The sequence below is a fragment of the Schistocerca gregaria genome, chromosome 8 (genome assembly GCF_023897955.1).
Source record: "Schistocerca gregaria isolate iqSchGreg1 chromosome 8, iqSchGreg1.2, whole genome shotgun sequence".
NCBI lineage: Eukaryota > Metazoa > Arthropoda > Insecta > Orthoptera > Acrididae > Schistocerca > Schistocerca gregaria.
In genome coordinates, this window is record NC_064927.1 from 89,266,109 (window position 1) to 89,283,660 (window position 17,552).

The 17,552-nt window shown below is 40.7% G+C and overlaps 1 protein-coding gene across 8 annotated transcripts in view; it reads left to right on the top strand.

The window, feature by feature from the left end:
* LOC126285025 (copper-transporting ATPase 1) overlaps positions 1–17,552 on the top strand; it is a 535,387-nt gene that overhangs the window by 347,366 nt on the left and 170,469 nt on the right. For all 8 annotated transcript variants that reach the window (XM_049984341.1, XM_049984343.1, XM_049984345.1 and 5 more), the window contains one exon: positions 5,221–5,291. In XM_049984341.1, coding sequence (XP_049840298.1) covers positions 5,221–5,291 — 71 coding nt within the window. The remainder of the gene's footprint in view (positions 1–5,220; positions 5,292–17,552) is intronic.

A 17,552-nucleotide genomic window follows, 5' to 3' on the forward strand; every position in this document is an offset into this window, starting at 1 on the left:
GTTGAGTTCCCTTGTCATTTAGTGAAGGAGGGGGGACATAATTTTTCCCTTTAAAGACACGTAGTGCACCTAGTGACATTCAAATCGCTGAATTACAAACGTGCCACATACTCGTTTTTGAACATTTTTATCATATCTCACAAATGCCAGTTTGAGTGTGCCTGATTTGCATATCACTCTTTGTAACTTTTGGCTTAACAACAACACATGCCTTTCGACCGTTTTCTTGTAAATAAAACAAGTTAGTAACCCTGTTTGCAATCACTTTGTCTTTACCATTAGTAGCTTGTATAATTACACATCTTTTTCAAATGTCACTGTGTGGTTTTGTCCAGGGGCACTTCTAGAAGTCGGTCAAGGGGGGAGGGGGAGGGAGGAGAGGGGGTTTGGGGGAATGGAATATCGCTTAACAAAAGGAGGTTTGAGGTCCTCTACTGACAAACTGGTAAAGTTTAGTGTTGCTTGTAGCAGTTTTTGGTAACTGTTTTGGAGTTCAGGGTAAAAAATGTGTTTTAATAAATAATAAGATGCCAATTTTAAGTTAAATGATATTTATTGGTTTAGATAGTAAGCTATTTGCCCCTCTTACTCTTTTGTTAAAATGTGTTTGAAATACATTGTAACCTCACCTGTTTCTCTTACCTTCATAGAACTGTTGTCTGCAAGCATTAAATTCTCTTGTGTTTCTGTTACATATGTGAATATGTATGGATTATTGCACCTATGTGTTGTCCAACCACAATCTCGGCACAAAAAATGTTGGAGTCGTGCAAAACTCCCGAGCAGGGTTGTTCATAGAGAAACGGCTATGAACTTTGTTGACATTGTTTACAGCTTTTTCTTGTAGAAGCACTCAACTTTGAGTCCTTTCTTACTACAAAGACTGCATTTGTACACCGATTTTCTATGTTTTGTTTAGATTTTTTTTCAGGTTTGTCACTGCCACCCACAGTACATTTTGGCTTGTTCACGGAATATTTACAGAGTTTAACAAACATTGCAGTACTGGCACTCACACCTGCACTTTCCTTCTGAATCCTTGCATTATGTTCTTCCAAGATTTTTACTTTCAGATCCTTCGCATCTGGTAGATTGTCCAAGGATTTGACAGCACATCTAAAGTTGTTGTAGCTATTGAGAAGATTGTCGAGCAACATTGTTGATGGCAAATTACCATTTATGTTGACATCCATTGCTTGTAACTTATCCTCAGCATCAAATAATTCAATGAAATTTTGTTTCACATCATCACTATATTGTATTTTGTGAAGTGTGAGGTGTTTGAGCAGCACTGCTTTGCAGCAGGTCCTTTGGGTGTCTAGACTGATTAGAATTTAAGCAATTCTGTACTTACTTCAGCTCAGTGGGATTGATGGATAAAACAAAATCTGATTTTTCTTTTCTATCTACTGCTAGCCGTGCTTTGTATGGAGCTTCTGCAACAGTGTGCACTTCACACTCACCAGGCACTACAAATTGTTGTACTTCTCCAGACATGTACCCCAAAGTGTCATTTTTGATAAATAGTGCTTTAACTTGTATTCTCCATGCATTATAATGAGAGTGTGGCAGCATTTCTAGTCAAACTCAGTGCACAGCAGTTGTATGTACCTTATTCATTAAGTTAATGAACTTCTTAATTTCTGCACTTTTAAGCTTGCAAAATTAAATTTTCATCTAATTGGAAGGGGTTATTTTTGCCAATCATGTAACATGGGCCCATAACTTGTAGGGATGTAGTCTGACAATACAGGAATGACATGTATTTACTGAGAAACTCACTGTGTGGAGAACGACACAGATCTACTAACAACTGAATTGGAAACACACACGTAGTGACATCTATAGTCGCCAAGGATATCATGTGGCAGTAAAATTTGAATCTCAGCAGTAGGAAATGGAATTATTTCTGAGATCATTCATAGGTATAGCAGGTGAAGACTTAAGATCAGTTGTTCAGTTCATTCTAGAATAATGCTTAAGAGTGTGGAATCTGTACTAGAAAGGATTAACATGGGGCACTGAATGTATCCAAAGATTAGCAGCATGAATTATTACATTTTTGTTTCAAAGCAAGAGCATCACAGAAATGCTGGAGGAACTTCAATCGGCCCAACACCAGAAGCTGGACGATGACTGTACTGTGAAAATTTATTATTATTGTTTTTATTCCCAGTTTTAATGTGTTTGTTTTCTATTAATCTGAGATTACACATGAAAATAAATTTTCATTCCCCACTTTTGCCTATATATCCATAAATGTTTTTCAGTATTTGTTCTTCTAATTGATGTGTGAATTTCTTGAATGCATATGGCTAGTGATCGCCCTCTTTTCTTCCTTCCTGGTGGTTCCCATTCCAAGTCTCCTCGGACATCCTTTGTGAATACCTATACCATCACAGTTTTCTTCCACAAAATCATTGATAGAACTTGTTACATCCTTTTCCTCCCTGATGCCATCATTTCTGGCCATTTCACACCTGGGTGTCCCTGGAGACCATTTCCAAGTGTCCTTTTTAGTTGCCATCAGTCTTCTCATTGAGATTTAACTGTCCATATGTCTGATTTCAGATGTTAAGATGCTTCTAATAATAGCTGTGAAGAATTTTTTTTCCTTTCTAATCTGTTGCTCTCATAAAATACTGATAATGTTGCAGTAGTGAACTTTCCATCATTTATTCTTGAATTAATTTTCTTTTCTTGTTTACCATCTTGTGTGATTTTTACTCCTAGATGTTTGTACTTAACAGTCTGTGTATCCATTACCATCCCTTCTTTCAGTGTCAGATCTTGATTTGTTTGTACTGTTACCACATATTTTGTTTCACTCATGTTGGCCTGAAGTCCCCATTTTTATACTCCATTAATGTTTTTGAGATATATTTAATGTGTTCTTCCTTTAATGCAAAAAGTAGCCATCATCAGCAAATTATAGTAAATATGTGTACTGTCATTTATTGTGATTTCCGTGTTCTTATGTTTTTCTTCCAACTTTCCAAAGCTTCCTCTGTGTACATTTTACGAAAGAATGATGATGGGCACTTTAAATTCAAGTGAGAGAAAGTGTTGTTTTTTTATTCTTGCTGTAGAATTTGCATACTGCATTTTAAGAACCAGTATTAAGTGAGGAATCTAGGACTGTACTTGTACAGTGATGACAAGGAACCCTGTTTTTGCCCAAGTTCACACTTCTCCCATCTACACCATGCTGTCTGAGTGGAAAGGGGGAGAAGAGAGGGAAACTGCAAAAACATCACTAGTGGCATGCGGCTTTGCGCCGTCTTTAATTTTTCTCAACAACATAGATTACAAACAAAATTAATTTTTAATATTATTTAATTATTTTTGTTGTGATGAAAAGAGAAAATTTATATGTATCACAAACTGTTGACATATAACAGACACAAACAGTTTCACAGATTATCACTCAGGTTACCACATATTAGCGATTTATTTTGTTTCATAATTGAGAAAAGTCTTACACACACACACACACACACACACACACACACACACTCTCTCTCTCATTGAAACATTGATATCATGTTTGCAACCTCATTGTGGAGGTGTGGAAGCTTTTCCTGAGGAAAATGATGTAGAACTCTTGGACAGTTTAATGTAAGAGAACTTGTCTTTCAAATGGGAATTATGTTGCAGATTGACCAGTTCCATCCGCAGATGCATGTGCGTGTTTCAAATGAAGTGACAAACAGTCTTGAAAATACTCAACATGTGTAAGATTGAGGACTCTGCCAAAAATCTGGAAAGCTGATCCTGTAATCCTTTTAGTGGCACAATAGATTGTTCAAAATTTGCATTATCTTTCATGCCAGTGAGCTTAGCAAATTCTATAGTGCTTATTTTCAGAAGTTGTCCCTTCTGCAGTGCGATTTTCTTTTTAAAAGCATCTACTTTCACCATGAGATCGGAAATAAGTTGCCTCTCCTCTCTTTGCAGTGTCTTATTGTGGTCAGTCTGCAGCCAACTCTACTTAAAATGCAAGATCTACAATCCATTCCAGATCTAGTTCTCACTGTCGGTTTCCTTTTTCCTTCACAATAGCAGGTCTTAAGTGAAAAACTCAGTCCAGGCATATCCTTTCACTTAACAAACATGATTTGCAGTAGCATACATTGTCAGCTTAAACTTTGTTTAGTTTCATCAAACACCGTCAGGTGGCTTGCGGAGTATGGATGTAGATGTAGAGGTAGACTTGCAATTTAATAATGTGTGCAACTTCACAAAATTTACTATTTGTACCATAAATTCCATCGCGTGTTCCACGCATGGAATTTAACTCAAAGTTCTTCTTGATGTACAGAACAATGAATTCTGTAGAAATTGTTTGTCATTCATTATAATTTTTAACCCTCTCATTGTGAATTAACTCTCTAAATTCTATTTTCATAAAGCTGTTTTCTAGGAAATTTGCAGTGCTCCTCGATGATGTGACTACGTAATAAATATTGAGAGTTCTGTCCTTCTCCTCCGATTCCCATTCAGTTTTAAAGGGCTGCAATGACAGATTGCTAGACTGCATCTTTTTGTGCAAACAACCACTGGACCTTCGTACATTCTTTATACCTCGAACAAATGGCGAAGAATAAACAGCACTTACACGCCGATTCTACTGAACTGAAAAAAGTGGTGGTGACCAGAAGAAGCTGCACCAAATGCTGGAAGAAAATCTTGCATCACAATGCAAAATGAAATGTTGTGCTACATGAAGGAAAACTGAGCAGATCTGAGATGTGCCACCAAGTGGGGCTGAGACAGACCAAGCCTCATACCACACATGGACAGACTTGTGCTTGCAAGAAGTTTTGCATGCCTCAGCTGACCCTGCACTAGTGCCCTCTTTGTAACATCCTAACAGTACAGTGCACACAGAGCATTGGAGCAGTCATTTTATAAGTGGAAAGGGAAGGGGGACAGGGAACAGGAGGAGTGGTACAGTGGGAAGTGCCACCTGCCAAGCACTTCACCTACATCCATACTGTGCAAACCACTGTGTAGTTTATGGTCTTACACTGTAATGAAAAGGATAGTCACTACTCATCTTATAGCGGAGATGCTGAGTCTCAGAAAAGCACACCAAAAAGGCTGTCGGAAAGTTAACTTTTGGCCAACAAGGCCTTTGTTAAAAGCACACATGTATGTATGTATGTATGTATGTATGTATGTATGTATGTATTCCCCTGCATTTATTGTTTGTTGCAGCCATGGATGGCCTCTGCTGCGATGGCACTAAGCTCAGTCTCTGTCGTCGCTTCCTCGCTGCTACTAAAGCGGTAAGTGTTGCATCTTTAGTTTGTAATATAACGAAGCCTGATTGCTTGTAGTTCATTGCCTATAATAATTTAACATGTCCCTTCTGGAATGGTAATCGCATGCAAACTTTTGTCGTAAAACTAGCTGGAGAAGAGCCTTTATGCAACTGGAAGACAAAATGTAAGCAGACCACTATTTGTGCCATAAAAATGCCAAGTAGTGTGTTCAGCTGTAAGTGACAACTGTGATGCTTGATTCGAACTCCATTTATTTTTTAAATCTTTTCTTGTCAATAACATTGTTACATCTGTGTTGAGCATTGTCTTTCATTATGACAGTGTGTACATGTTCTTTGCTTCACAGAAAATTACTTAAGATTTTTCATGTGATTTGACAGCTCGCATCAGAGGGTTCACAACTTTTAGCCCATAAAGGTACCAGTTCGACTGTTGCAAACTAAGCTAATGTCACATAATATTTTTAAAATTGGGGTTTTGATATGTAGTTTGGAATTCCTCCTCTTCAGGTGCATAATATATGTCTCCCAACTAGATTGTTACAGTTGTAATGAGGTGCTGATTGTGAATATGTGCCTTCAATTGCAGAAAACTGTGTGATGACCAACATCAGTGATCTTCGTATCTCTCTGCATAAACCTGCAATACTTGTAAATAATTCTGGCAATATGCTCCAATTACTTTAAAAAGAAAACCAGACGATCTTCCTAATAATACTATGTAACTAATAAATATGAGACAGAGTTGCTGACCAACTGGATACACATAAAAGTAGAATATGGGATCTTATCCTAGCCCTTGGACCCATTAGTTCCTTTGTCAGGTAGGAGAGAGGGACAAACCTTGGAGGGTCAAGACTGACATCATCTTTGCATCTATCCCTCTCTCCTCCTCAAGGAAGGAAGGAACTAATGACTGCAGACATTAGGATAATTATGTGAATTTTACTTTTGTGTGTGGTTATTGGCAGTACTAAAGATTTTGGCTCCTGAAAGTAAATACTAGCCAGCAATTCTGTTTTTGTTCGCTTTCCAGATAGAAGTTTACTCTGATACTGAAAACAAGGTGCGTAAGGTCCTGTTGATAGAGATACATTGTCACATTTGCAATATGTGTCTGTGACAGAGTGGCAGCTGTGGCCATCCAGATGAATTTATCATGGTGGGAGGGAGGAGTGGGGCTTGTGAGGGAAGGGGAAGTCAAGAGTCTAAAATTACTATTTTTTTTAATAAATGAGTTGATACACTTGGACATGTGCCACAGGAGCTAAATTTTATGGATGCCACAAAAAACATTATATCCAAGAGAATTAGTGTTATTCTACCAGTTCTAGAAGTGCATCAGAATTTTGCAATGAATGGAAACTTCGTATTCCAGACTCCAGAGGTGTGTTGTAGTGGGGGTAGGCAAGTGTGTGCTCTTGGCCCATTGGCCCAACCATTTGCGGTGGACACCTGTGGTGGTAACGTAGTTGCCTTAAATTTTGTGTGTGTGTGTGTGTGTGTGTGTGTGTGTGTGTGTGTGTGTTGGAGGGGTGGGGGGGGGGAGGTGGAGGGGGGGGTGGTGGTACTGAGCTAACCTTAAAATTGGCTTATCCAGTTTAAGGTGCATAACCTGGTGCAATTGGAAATTTTGATATTCATACGTAAAAGAAGTGAGAAATAAACAACTGAAAATTAGTGTCCAGATGGGACCAAGCTCCAGACCTTGAGAAAGTCAGTTAAGGATGTACTGGCTGAACTGTATGTTTCAAACACACTATAATATAAGCATGTAGTATTTTATTGCTGGGATTTTGCAAAATTCCAAATGAGAATAAAATTTGCAGGTACTAACTTATGAACTATGAAGATATAATAAGGCACTTCTTTACTTTGTCAGTCAGAAGGGCTACTGCCATTTAGGTTAGAACAGCAATAGTTTTCTAAGGTGAAATACATTGATTTACACGTGACTAAGCTGCTTTTGTTATGACATAATGAGCACTAAGCAGTCATTAGCTGGAGGGGGAGGAGGGGGAGAATGTCAGTGAGAAAAAGTTTTGGAAAGGTGTGAGATAATGTGTCAAGTTTGTTGGAAGTTGCTAAGTGATATCATTTGCAAATTTTGGATGAGTGTGGTCTGGGTATCTGTACAGTCTAAGGACATATACACAGCCTGCAAATATAACAATTGTCTTATTGTGTTGAACCTTTCATATGAGATTATACCACTTACTGTATACATTATAACCACATTTTAAATTTTTAAATTAAGCCAGTATGTCTTGAAAAATCAGATTTTTGTTGCTTTTGGAATCTGCCAGAAGGCAACCTGCAACTGGGTTTGAGTTCTGTGTCCCAGGATAGTCGCTTAGTTACATAGAATGGTATCGCAGGGGGGGGGGGGGGGGTTATGGTCATGACCCCCCATAACATTCCCCTCCCCTCCTCCATGCTCCATTCACACCCACCCTCACCTAACTGGACACTTTTGAATTGGCACCTGTGTCATGGTACAGTGAAAGAGTTCTATCAGATTGTCTTAGCCAGTTGCAGAGTTAAAGGAACCTGAGGTGTGATTAAAAAGTTTAAGAATTTTTGTTTTTCTTAAAGAATCTGTATTTATTCATCAACAACAACTTTGTCCCATCAAAGTAATCCCCCTCAGATGCCAGCACTTTTTTCCAATCTTGGAAACACTTCTGGAACCCACTTTTCATTATGGTGTCCCAGTACCTCAAGCAATTTTGTTTTCATCTCATCAGTGGCGTGGAAATGACGACCTCTCACGGTTCTCTTGAACCTCGGGAATAGAAAGAAATCCATGGGGCCATGGGTGGCTAATATGGTGGCTGAGGCAACGTAACGGTTTTGTGTTTTGTCAAAAAATCACGAACAGGCATTGAGGTGTGAGCGGGAGCACTATCCTGATGCAATTTGTACAAGTGCTTTTGCCACAATTCTGGTCGTTTTCTTCTGATTACATCACACAAACGAGTTGTGACTTCCTGGTAATGACCGCAAGACCATGGAAGAGGAATCGTGATACACGACCCCATTGTAGTATAAGAAAATGCGTCTTGGCTCCACAGGCAGTTTCCTTTGGCATGATTGGGTCTTGGTTTGGACGTCACACCCGTATACCCATGTTTCGTCACCTCTTGTAACCTTCTTTAGAAGTTCTGTGTCGTTGTCGACTTCATTTAGCAATTCCTGAGCCGTGTCTACGCAACGCCGTTTTCGTTCGAAATTAGTTTTGGAACAAACTGTACTGCATCACGTGTCATGTCCAAAATGCCCGAAATATAGCTTGGCAATAGCTGACATAATTGGGAACCTCTCTAATAGTGATCCGGCGATTTGTCAGAACCATTTTCTTTACGCCTTCCTTACTGCCATCAGTAACTGATGTGCCATGGCGTCCAATCCGGTTGTCGTCTTCAACGTCTTCTCGGCCCTCTTTCAAAGGTTTAGACCACTCATAGACTCTCTTCTTAATCATAGTAAATAACCAAAAATCTATAGCCAACATTTCTAATGCAGTGCTGCACCTTATCCATTTTTCAAGCAAAATTTAATCAACATTCTTTGATCCGTGTCTGTCGCAAATAATAGTTCGCCGAACACTCGAAAACTCGTAGAACCTTTTCGACTGTCAACAGTGAAATAAATATTCAAAATATCTGGAAACGGAAACATAGGTCAGGAACACGTGTTATCAAGATAACAACTGAAAATGCGGTGTATAAAGTGCTCGAATTTAAGAAATTCTCGATACTTTTTGATCACACCTCGTACTCCAGATGCTAGTATTTTGTTTGCCCGTACGGTACAGTGTGGAGTGTGTTACGGAAATTTGTAGAAAAAAATAGAATGTGCCGTTGTGAATGTTCGTGCAGCCCGCGAGCCTGACCTTGCGTTTGGTGGTTTCGCTGTGTAAATCCCAGACCTGGATGCGAGAGTTACTTGTCGTGAGAGCGCGGTTGCCACCGTGCGACCGTCTCTCTCTCTCTCTCTCTCTCTCTCTCTCTCTCTCTCTCTCTCTCTCTCTGTGTGTGTGTGTGTGTGTGTGTGTGTGTGTGTGTGTGTGTGTGTGTGTGTGTGTGTGAGTGTGAGTGTGTGTGTGTGTGTGTCGGCCAGATCCGGCTGTGATGAGCAGAGCCAGCTTGAGTGCTGGCATTGCCGCCGTGTCCGCTGATTGCTAAGCGTTCATGTCGCACAAGAAAGGCAGCTGAAGCCCCCTCCAGACGGTCAATAATAATGCACAATTTTTCCTGAGGCACAATAATACTGAACGTACAAGAGTGAGAATTAGAGGTTGCGCAATAATATTGAGAACACAGAAAACATCTGAATTATTTTGCGCTGCCTGGAAATATTGCGCCGCATGTGGGCAGTATTGACAATATCGTTGCCAGTATCTCGAGTGCTGCAGACTGGATATCATTGTGTTCACTGTCGTTTTGTTGTGGTGCTGAAAATGAGTTCAAAACAAGATGAAAGAGCGTCATGGTAGGACAGTGGAGGATACAGGAAAGCCTCAATGAGGGGGCGCTAAAGGTATCTTGAGCTGCCGTTGATTCTACCGTAATAAAAAGTAATCAAGTCACATGAAAAGTTTAAGAACGTTTTATTTAAACTGATTATACGCATATACAAGAAATGCCATCTTTATGATATTTAAACAGTTACAATTGCGGGAGTGTTCAACTAGTCGATTGTCCTCCGTTGTCGACTTCCGCCATGTCTTCGTACTCCACAATGTTCAACGTCTTCCTTCTACTGTAGCAATAGATGCGGGTGGAGATTCAGATATTTTATACTGTGTGTGTAAAGTAGGATAGTTAGATCTAGGACAAACAAACAACGCCTGCATAACAGAGTCACGATCATTAAGGGCGAGCCGGCCGGAGTGACTGAGTGGTTCTAGGCACTACAGTCTGGAACCGCGCCACTGCTACAGTCGCAGGTTCGAATCCTGCCTCGGGCATGGATGTGTGTGATGTCCTTAGGTTAGTTAGGTTTAAGTAGTTCTAAGTTCTAGGGGATTGATGACCTCAGAAGTTGAGTCCTATAGTGCTCAGAGCCATTTGAACCAATGAAACTATTGAGCTAACAGAGCGATTATGCTCGTTTGCTTGTATTGAAGAATCTCTCCCATTAGTCTCCTTTTAATCACAAAGAGTGATTCTTCTTTAAAGAACTACAGTTAAGCACCGATTCAGTTTATGTGCCACATCATTATCGTAATGTTCCAGAAGTAGTGAGCGCAAAAGTAAGTTGAATTTTAAATGATAAATATTTTCTTCAGCATAACATTCCCTCATGTCAGACGTAAAAAAATTCTTTCCTACTGTTGTCGATTCCGTTTCTTTCTTGTGCATTCGATAGAGGGCCTATATAGTAGCGCAATGCGTTTTTAGGAATCCTCTCGAAAGTCACTGTTACCGGACTGTCTCGTAACAATATTTGTACTGAAATGTTACTATGAATTACTGTTGCTAATACTTCACGATCAACTGATGGCTCTCACTCTTGACTAAACTTCACACTTGCAGTTCCTACATGTAGGACTTTTTACTTATTGATTCTTAATATTTGTGCTTCTGAATGTAAAATCGCTGCCTATTCGGCGAATAGTCCGTATTTGTAACGCTACGTATCGAAAGTTCTCTGTACAAGAAAACAGTAAAATATTTGCGACTTTTATCGAACAAATGCCAGACAGAATAACGTATCGAGATCACTAGAATGGCCGCGACTTTTCTCGTAGGAATGTGTTAGCTATCTGTGTGCCAGACAGAAACGCATAAAATACGATGACACGGACGCGCGTGCTACATAGGAAAGTACAACTATAATAACTAGATTCAGTCGAGTCGACTGACGAAAGGAACGAATACCGTGCGGGCTAACTGTCGGGGACGGTGGTTGATAATGCACGTGGTCTCGCAATGGGGTGGAGGGCGGGGCGGTGGTCGGGGAGGGGGGACCCCCTCTCCGTATGTATCCGCCACTGTGGCAAGAACACAATGAAATGTAGAAATAACTGCCGGCATTGTGCGGTGTTAGAACAGGTGAGCGGAAAAAAGCCAAATATGTTACGTTCGAATCGTACTATTTGTTATTGAGAAAATACGGTGAAATCCCATGAAGGACGATGTTTTAAAACAATTAATGCAAAATTGTAAATAAGTCAACACAGCTACTATTGTACGTGTATACTTTACGTGCCCACATATGTATCTATTATTGCATGAAGCAACACGTTTCCATTACCATGTCGCAAAAAACTTCAAGGTAAAACTAAGCGCGTAAATTTAAAGTCTTCGAAAGAATTTCCAGTGGGAAGGTATTGTAGCATTATAGGTAAACCATGACTTTTTCCTATTTTGGTGATGCTGGCATGGGCAATCGCAGAAATTTATCCAGGGAGCGGCATGTATGACTCTAACATCGCCATTTTCGATGTAACCGAGTTAGGTCAGTTTTGAGACTATCATGCCACAACTACTAAATTTTATGGGTGGCATACACACAAGAAAAACAACAATATATGCCAGAGAACTGATGGTTATCCACTCGATACTTGGTATACGTACATTACTTCGATAATTAAAACAAACAAACACTTCCAGAGCCATTTGCTGAATGCATGTTATTGTCTCACTGCAGTCAGCCACGTAGTGCCACGTTCGCCTAAACGCGAGTTTTAGCGGGACTATGGGAACTCACTCCTAGTAGTGTATAAGAATTTTGTAACGAATAAAATCACCGTACTGCATGTGCCTGTGCGGGACTCCTGACACATTTGTATGTTGACAACCATTTCCAGTAATGTATCAGTGCATAAAACGTTATGATAAACTTTTTTTTCCGTTCAGTCTCAGTTCTCTCGGCCAGTTTTCGTGAGCGATGTTTGACCCAATTTTTCATTAACCTATTTTCCTGTTGCAACTAAGATGGGCAATTGTGACAGCAGCAGCGTCTTTATCGTCGATATTCCGAAATCACAGTATTACTGGGCGGTCTGTGGCAATGCCAGTAACATTGCACAATATTAGTGTGAACTATTATTGACCGTCTAGGGGCCGCTTTAGTCGTGCACGAACCTTGCGGTGAAAGTGGCCGCAACCGAACTGGGTGCTTGACAAACGCGCTTGCGCGAGTGTTCACAAGTTCGTGGCGCCCCCACGCGACTCAGGAGTGCTTCTACAAGCATCAGCTTATTCACCAGGAAACGTGGGGGTCTGACGGCGATATGCTGGATTTAGCAGCCTCTTTGCTTCTGTTAGGACAAAAAAGAGAAAACATGGTACGTGGAGTAAACAGTGGTCGAAGGAACGGAAATATCGTTCTCGTTTTAACTATTCGCGATGCACGTGCTAAAGCAACTGTCTCACGGTATTGCTGTTTTCCTTCTTTCCCTTCATGTACAAGGGACGTTCAGTAAGTAATGCAACATCCTTTTTTCTTCTGAAAGCAGGATAGTTTTCTGAGTGCATCTTTCATTGTGCCATATGATGGAAGTCGGAAGAAGCGACATCCGAACTGTAGGGTGGATGAGCAAGAACACTCCAGTGAAGTTTTGTGAACGCCTGGCGGGTGTTCAGCACCACCAACAGGGACGTCCAGTCGAGCAGCGAGGTTTTGGATTGTGATCCGTCGATCACCTCGAACGAGTGTGTCCGCACGTTCCAACCTTGCAGGAGTCACAGCTGTGTGCGACCGGTCGGCACACGGCAGATCGAACGTCTTTGCGCCATCTGGTTGCGACATGACATACGCCCCGCCCGACTCATCGTGCTTTTGTTCACAGACAAATCCCCGTAGACATTCTGCAAGCAGCTGTGAATATCTGCGGTGCTCTGGTTTTCCGCCAAAAGAAACTCAGTGATAGCTCTCTGCTCGGAACGCACCTCATTTGCAGACGTCATTTTGAAAGTTATATATAGCGCCTGCACCTAATGAAACTTCATGAAACTGGAGCGGAAGTATTCCAAGGTGTCCCACAACATATTCCGCATTTTTTCAACCGAAAGTGGCTACCAGTTTCGGTGTTTCAGTACACATCTTCAAACAACTCAAATCGTGAATTTTATGTATAGTGGCTGCTGTTGAACTCCGTGACCCTTTAGAGGACATAGAAAAATTTCCGCTGCCAGCCACGATGAGAGATTATTTATTCGTCACACGACCGTTTTCAGGCGTGTACCCGTCCTCAGGTGTTTATACATTCGTGTGCATGTTTATATCATACAGTGATCTCCAACATATAAACATGTACATGAACACCGGTCGTGTGACAAATAATCTTTTATTGTGAGTGGCAGTGGAAAGTTTTGTACAACTCAAATGGTATACACAAAAAAAAAAAAAAAAAAAAATGGCTCTGAACACTATGGGACTTAACATCTGTGGTCATCAGTCCCCTAGAACTTAGAACTACTTAAACCTAACTAACCTAAGTACATCACACACATCAATGCTCGAGGCAGGATTCGAACCCGCGACCGTAGCGGTCATGCGGTTCCAGACTGAAACGCCTAGAACCACACGACCACACCGGCCGGCTCGCATACACAATTCCATCAGTGGCTACCGTATATGAACTGGTTTTCGTAGACGACCTTTCAGAACGACATAAAAGCAATGAATACCAGAAATTGTAACTCAAGTAACTTAAGTGATTAATAACCACGATTATGATATTGACTTAATTGTGGTTATTTGAGTTGCACCCTCTAGTATTCCTTGCGTTTATGTCGTTCTGAAGCTAGTCCGCAAAAACCAGTCCATATATGGTAGACACTGATGGATACGATTTGAGTTAACCCCCTGAGCGTCAGTTAAGGCCTGAAGATGATGTACTGAAACACCGAAACTGGTAGCCGCACATTATAACATCGTAAGGATTATTGCAGGTGTTCCTTTTTATTACATATGTAGTGTTATATCCTGTGTGACGATTTTTAGCGCTAAGGAAACAATAAGGCATCTTTCATTGACTATGTTCATTACTTCGCGTTCTCTTCCGTTGCCTCTACTACAAGCGCTTGTTCAGAGACCTAGAGCGAATGGTTGCGAAATCCGACGAATTGTCTGCGAATGCGCAGCGGCTTGTGCCGACTTTCATTCGCTCCGGTGTAAGGATGTCTCTTGGGAGCCGCAGAGACGCGAGCTGTACCTGCCGGTATGTTGCGTCAGGAGCCAGGATGTGACCTCTGAAATCAGCATTTCGTCTTGTGGGAAGCGCCTGGCCTTCAGAGAGACTGCGCAGTAGAAAAAGAGGGGAATGAAAATCGGGTGGTTAGAGATGGGCACAGTACCAACTTGATACGGACTCATCGGTGTGCGGCCTAAGGCTGCTGCCGCAGAGGTACCGATATCGATGGGTTTTTCCGACGACTGACATCGCCCGAGGACGGCCAATCTTTTCAAATCAGTAAGTTTCCACGTGCGCGGTCGCAAAGTAGCCGGCCCGTGCTTTCGAAAGACATTCGAGGAAATTCAAATCAGTGTGTTTTATTGAGTCATATCGGACGCCGAAACGACACGAAATATGGGCTGTGAGAAACATAAGTTTAGTAGAAGAAGGAGTTTGTAGCTTGTTGTAGCTGTTGTCTTTAGTCCTGAGACTGGTTTGGTGCAGCTCTCCATGCTACTCTATCCTGTGCAAGCTTCTTCATCTCCCAGTACCTACTGCAACTACATCCTTCTGAATCTGCCTAGTGTATTAATCTCTTGGTCTCCCTCTACCATTTTTACCCTCCACGCTGCCCTCCAGTACTAAATTGGTGATCCCTCGATGTCTCAGAACATGTCCTACCAACCGCTCCCTTCTTCTAGTCAAGTTGTGCCACTCTCTCCAATTCTGTTCAATACCTCCTCATTAGTTATGTGATCTACCCATCTAATCCTCGGCATTCTTCTGTAGCACCGCATTTCGAAAGCTTCTATTCTCTTCTTGTCTAAACTATTTATAGTCAACGTTTCACTTCCATACATGGCTAGACTCCATACAAATACTTTCAGAAACGACTTCCTGACATTTAAATCTATTCTCGATCTTAACAAATTTTTCTTCTTCAGAAACGCTTTCCTAGTCATTGCCGGTCTACATTTTATATCCTCTCTACTTCGACAATCATCAGTTATTTTACTCCCCAAATAGCAAAACTCCTTTACTACTTTAAGTGTATCATTTCCAAATGTAATTTCCTCAGCATCACCCGACTTATTTCGACTACATTCTATTATCCTCGTTTTGCTTTTGTTGATGTTTGAAGATGAAATCTATAAAAATCGGGGTACTGCTCGGTACCTTATGGACTTTCAGTCGCAGGTTTACTGGAAACATCAAGTAGGAGACATTTTTATCAGAAATTTTAGGCGTAAATTATAACCTCAGAAAATAATTTGTTCAAATGAGAAGGACGATATATTTTATGCTGAAAGTTACAGTAGTGGATCTTTTTGGGTTGTGATAAGAGGAAATTAAGTGTGTAAAAATTATTATTTCTGCGTACTGGCGTTCTCATACAAGTAAGCTGGTGATTCTGTTAACTGAAGTGGTGTGGAAATGTGGTGCAATATGTTCCCACTTTTCATTGGTTTAGGTCCTCAGAGCAAGTTACTCTGAACTTTGTGTGTCTTTCACTAAACGGCAGTTCTTGAAGATTAATTGACGTATGTCTGCACAGCTTCAATTAAATTAAGTGAAAGAGTTTGTTTGTAATTTTACTTTCCAAGGTCATCTCGAATCATCTCGAAAGTAAAGACGAAGACCTAACGAAAGCTAATTTTGATACTTGCAAAAAATGGGACTTAACATCTGAAGTCATCAGCCCCCTAGAACTTAAACTACTTAAACCTAACTAACCTAAGGACATCACACACATCCATGCCCAAGGCAGGATTCGAACCTGAAGGGCCTAGAACCGCTCGGTCGATACAGGAGTGTGATTCGAGCTCTATTAAAACTCCAGTACTCACATTGAAGATGAAGTTCTGGCTGAAGTAAAACTAAAAGCGGCACGAGGATACGTGACATCTGGTGGTTACATCTTTCAAATATTTAGATCTGTATCAGGTTGTGAAAAGTAATTCCCGGCGGGGTCAGGGATTTTTCTATGCCTCGTGATGACTGGGTGTTGTGTGATGTCCTTAGGTTAGTTAGGTTTAAGTAGTTCTTAGTTCTAGGGGACTGATGACCATAGATGTTAAGTCCCATAGTGCTCAGAGCCATTTGAACCATTTTTTTGTGAAAAGTAAAGTATCAAAGCTTTTGCCTGTTACGTTGGCTGCTACGTACGACAAACGAAAGTCTAATTTAGAAGCTAATATTTTCACTCTCGCACTGTAAATATTACAAAGTATTAAGTCTTGTATACCCCATTTTGCAGCTACCAGTATGCTTGGTGCACGTGCAATGAAAGACGCTTTAATAGATGTGTAGTTCATTCCCATTTTTAAAAGCTACTGTGACACTGAAATAATTCCGCCTCCAGAAACCTTGTTATTTACTTTCCCGAATCCACTGGGCAAGTGTCTGAAGATAACTGAAGTTTCCAGCACTAGAATCTGATTGCCTGAATGTGCTGCCAGTATTACATTAATTTTCGCGACGTTTGGAATAAAGTCAGCTTCTGTGAATCCACAGGTCCAATTTCATTAGTTAAATAATACTTGCTTATTGTCAGACAAATTTTTCCATGCATCTTACAATTAAAACATTATCTACTTTCCCCACGTAAATAAACCATTCTTTATTTTGTTTTGCAGCTCCTTGTATTGGCGGTGTTTGCAGTTAAAATCGTTGGATGTGAGGTCCGCCAGTTATGCAAAACCCCGTTTTTTCTTAGTACCCAAACGTGTTTCGGCACCACTGTGCCATCATCAGTGGGTTTTCGTTTTTGTTTGTTCTTTACATTTGGTGTGCACGAATTTTTTGAATCACTTCTGTATTAATTAATACAGCTAGCTTGTCATCTTTTCGTGTGGCAAGCACTTTCATTCTCCGCATCATACTGAGGTGTTTTATGCACACGTAACTATAACAAGTATTTTCCACAAATAACGCAGTAAAGAAACTTTTCACTGTGCATCACAACATCTCAGCATGATGCGGAGAATGGAAGTGCTTGCCACACGAAAATATGACAAGCTAGCTGTAATAATTGACACACAAGTGATCCAGAAAATTCGTGCACACCAAATGTAAAGAACAAATAAAAACGAAAACCCACTGATGATGGCACAGTGGTGCGGAAACATGTTTAGG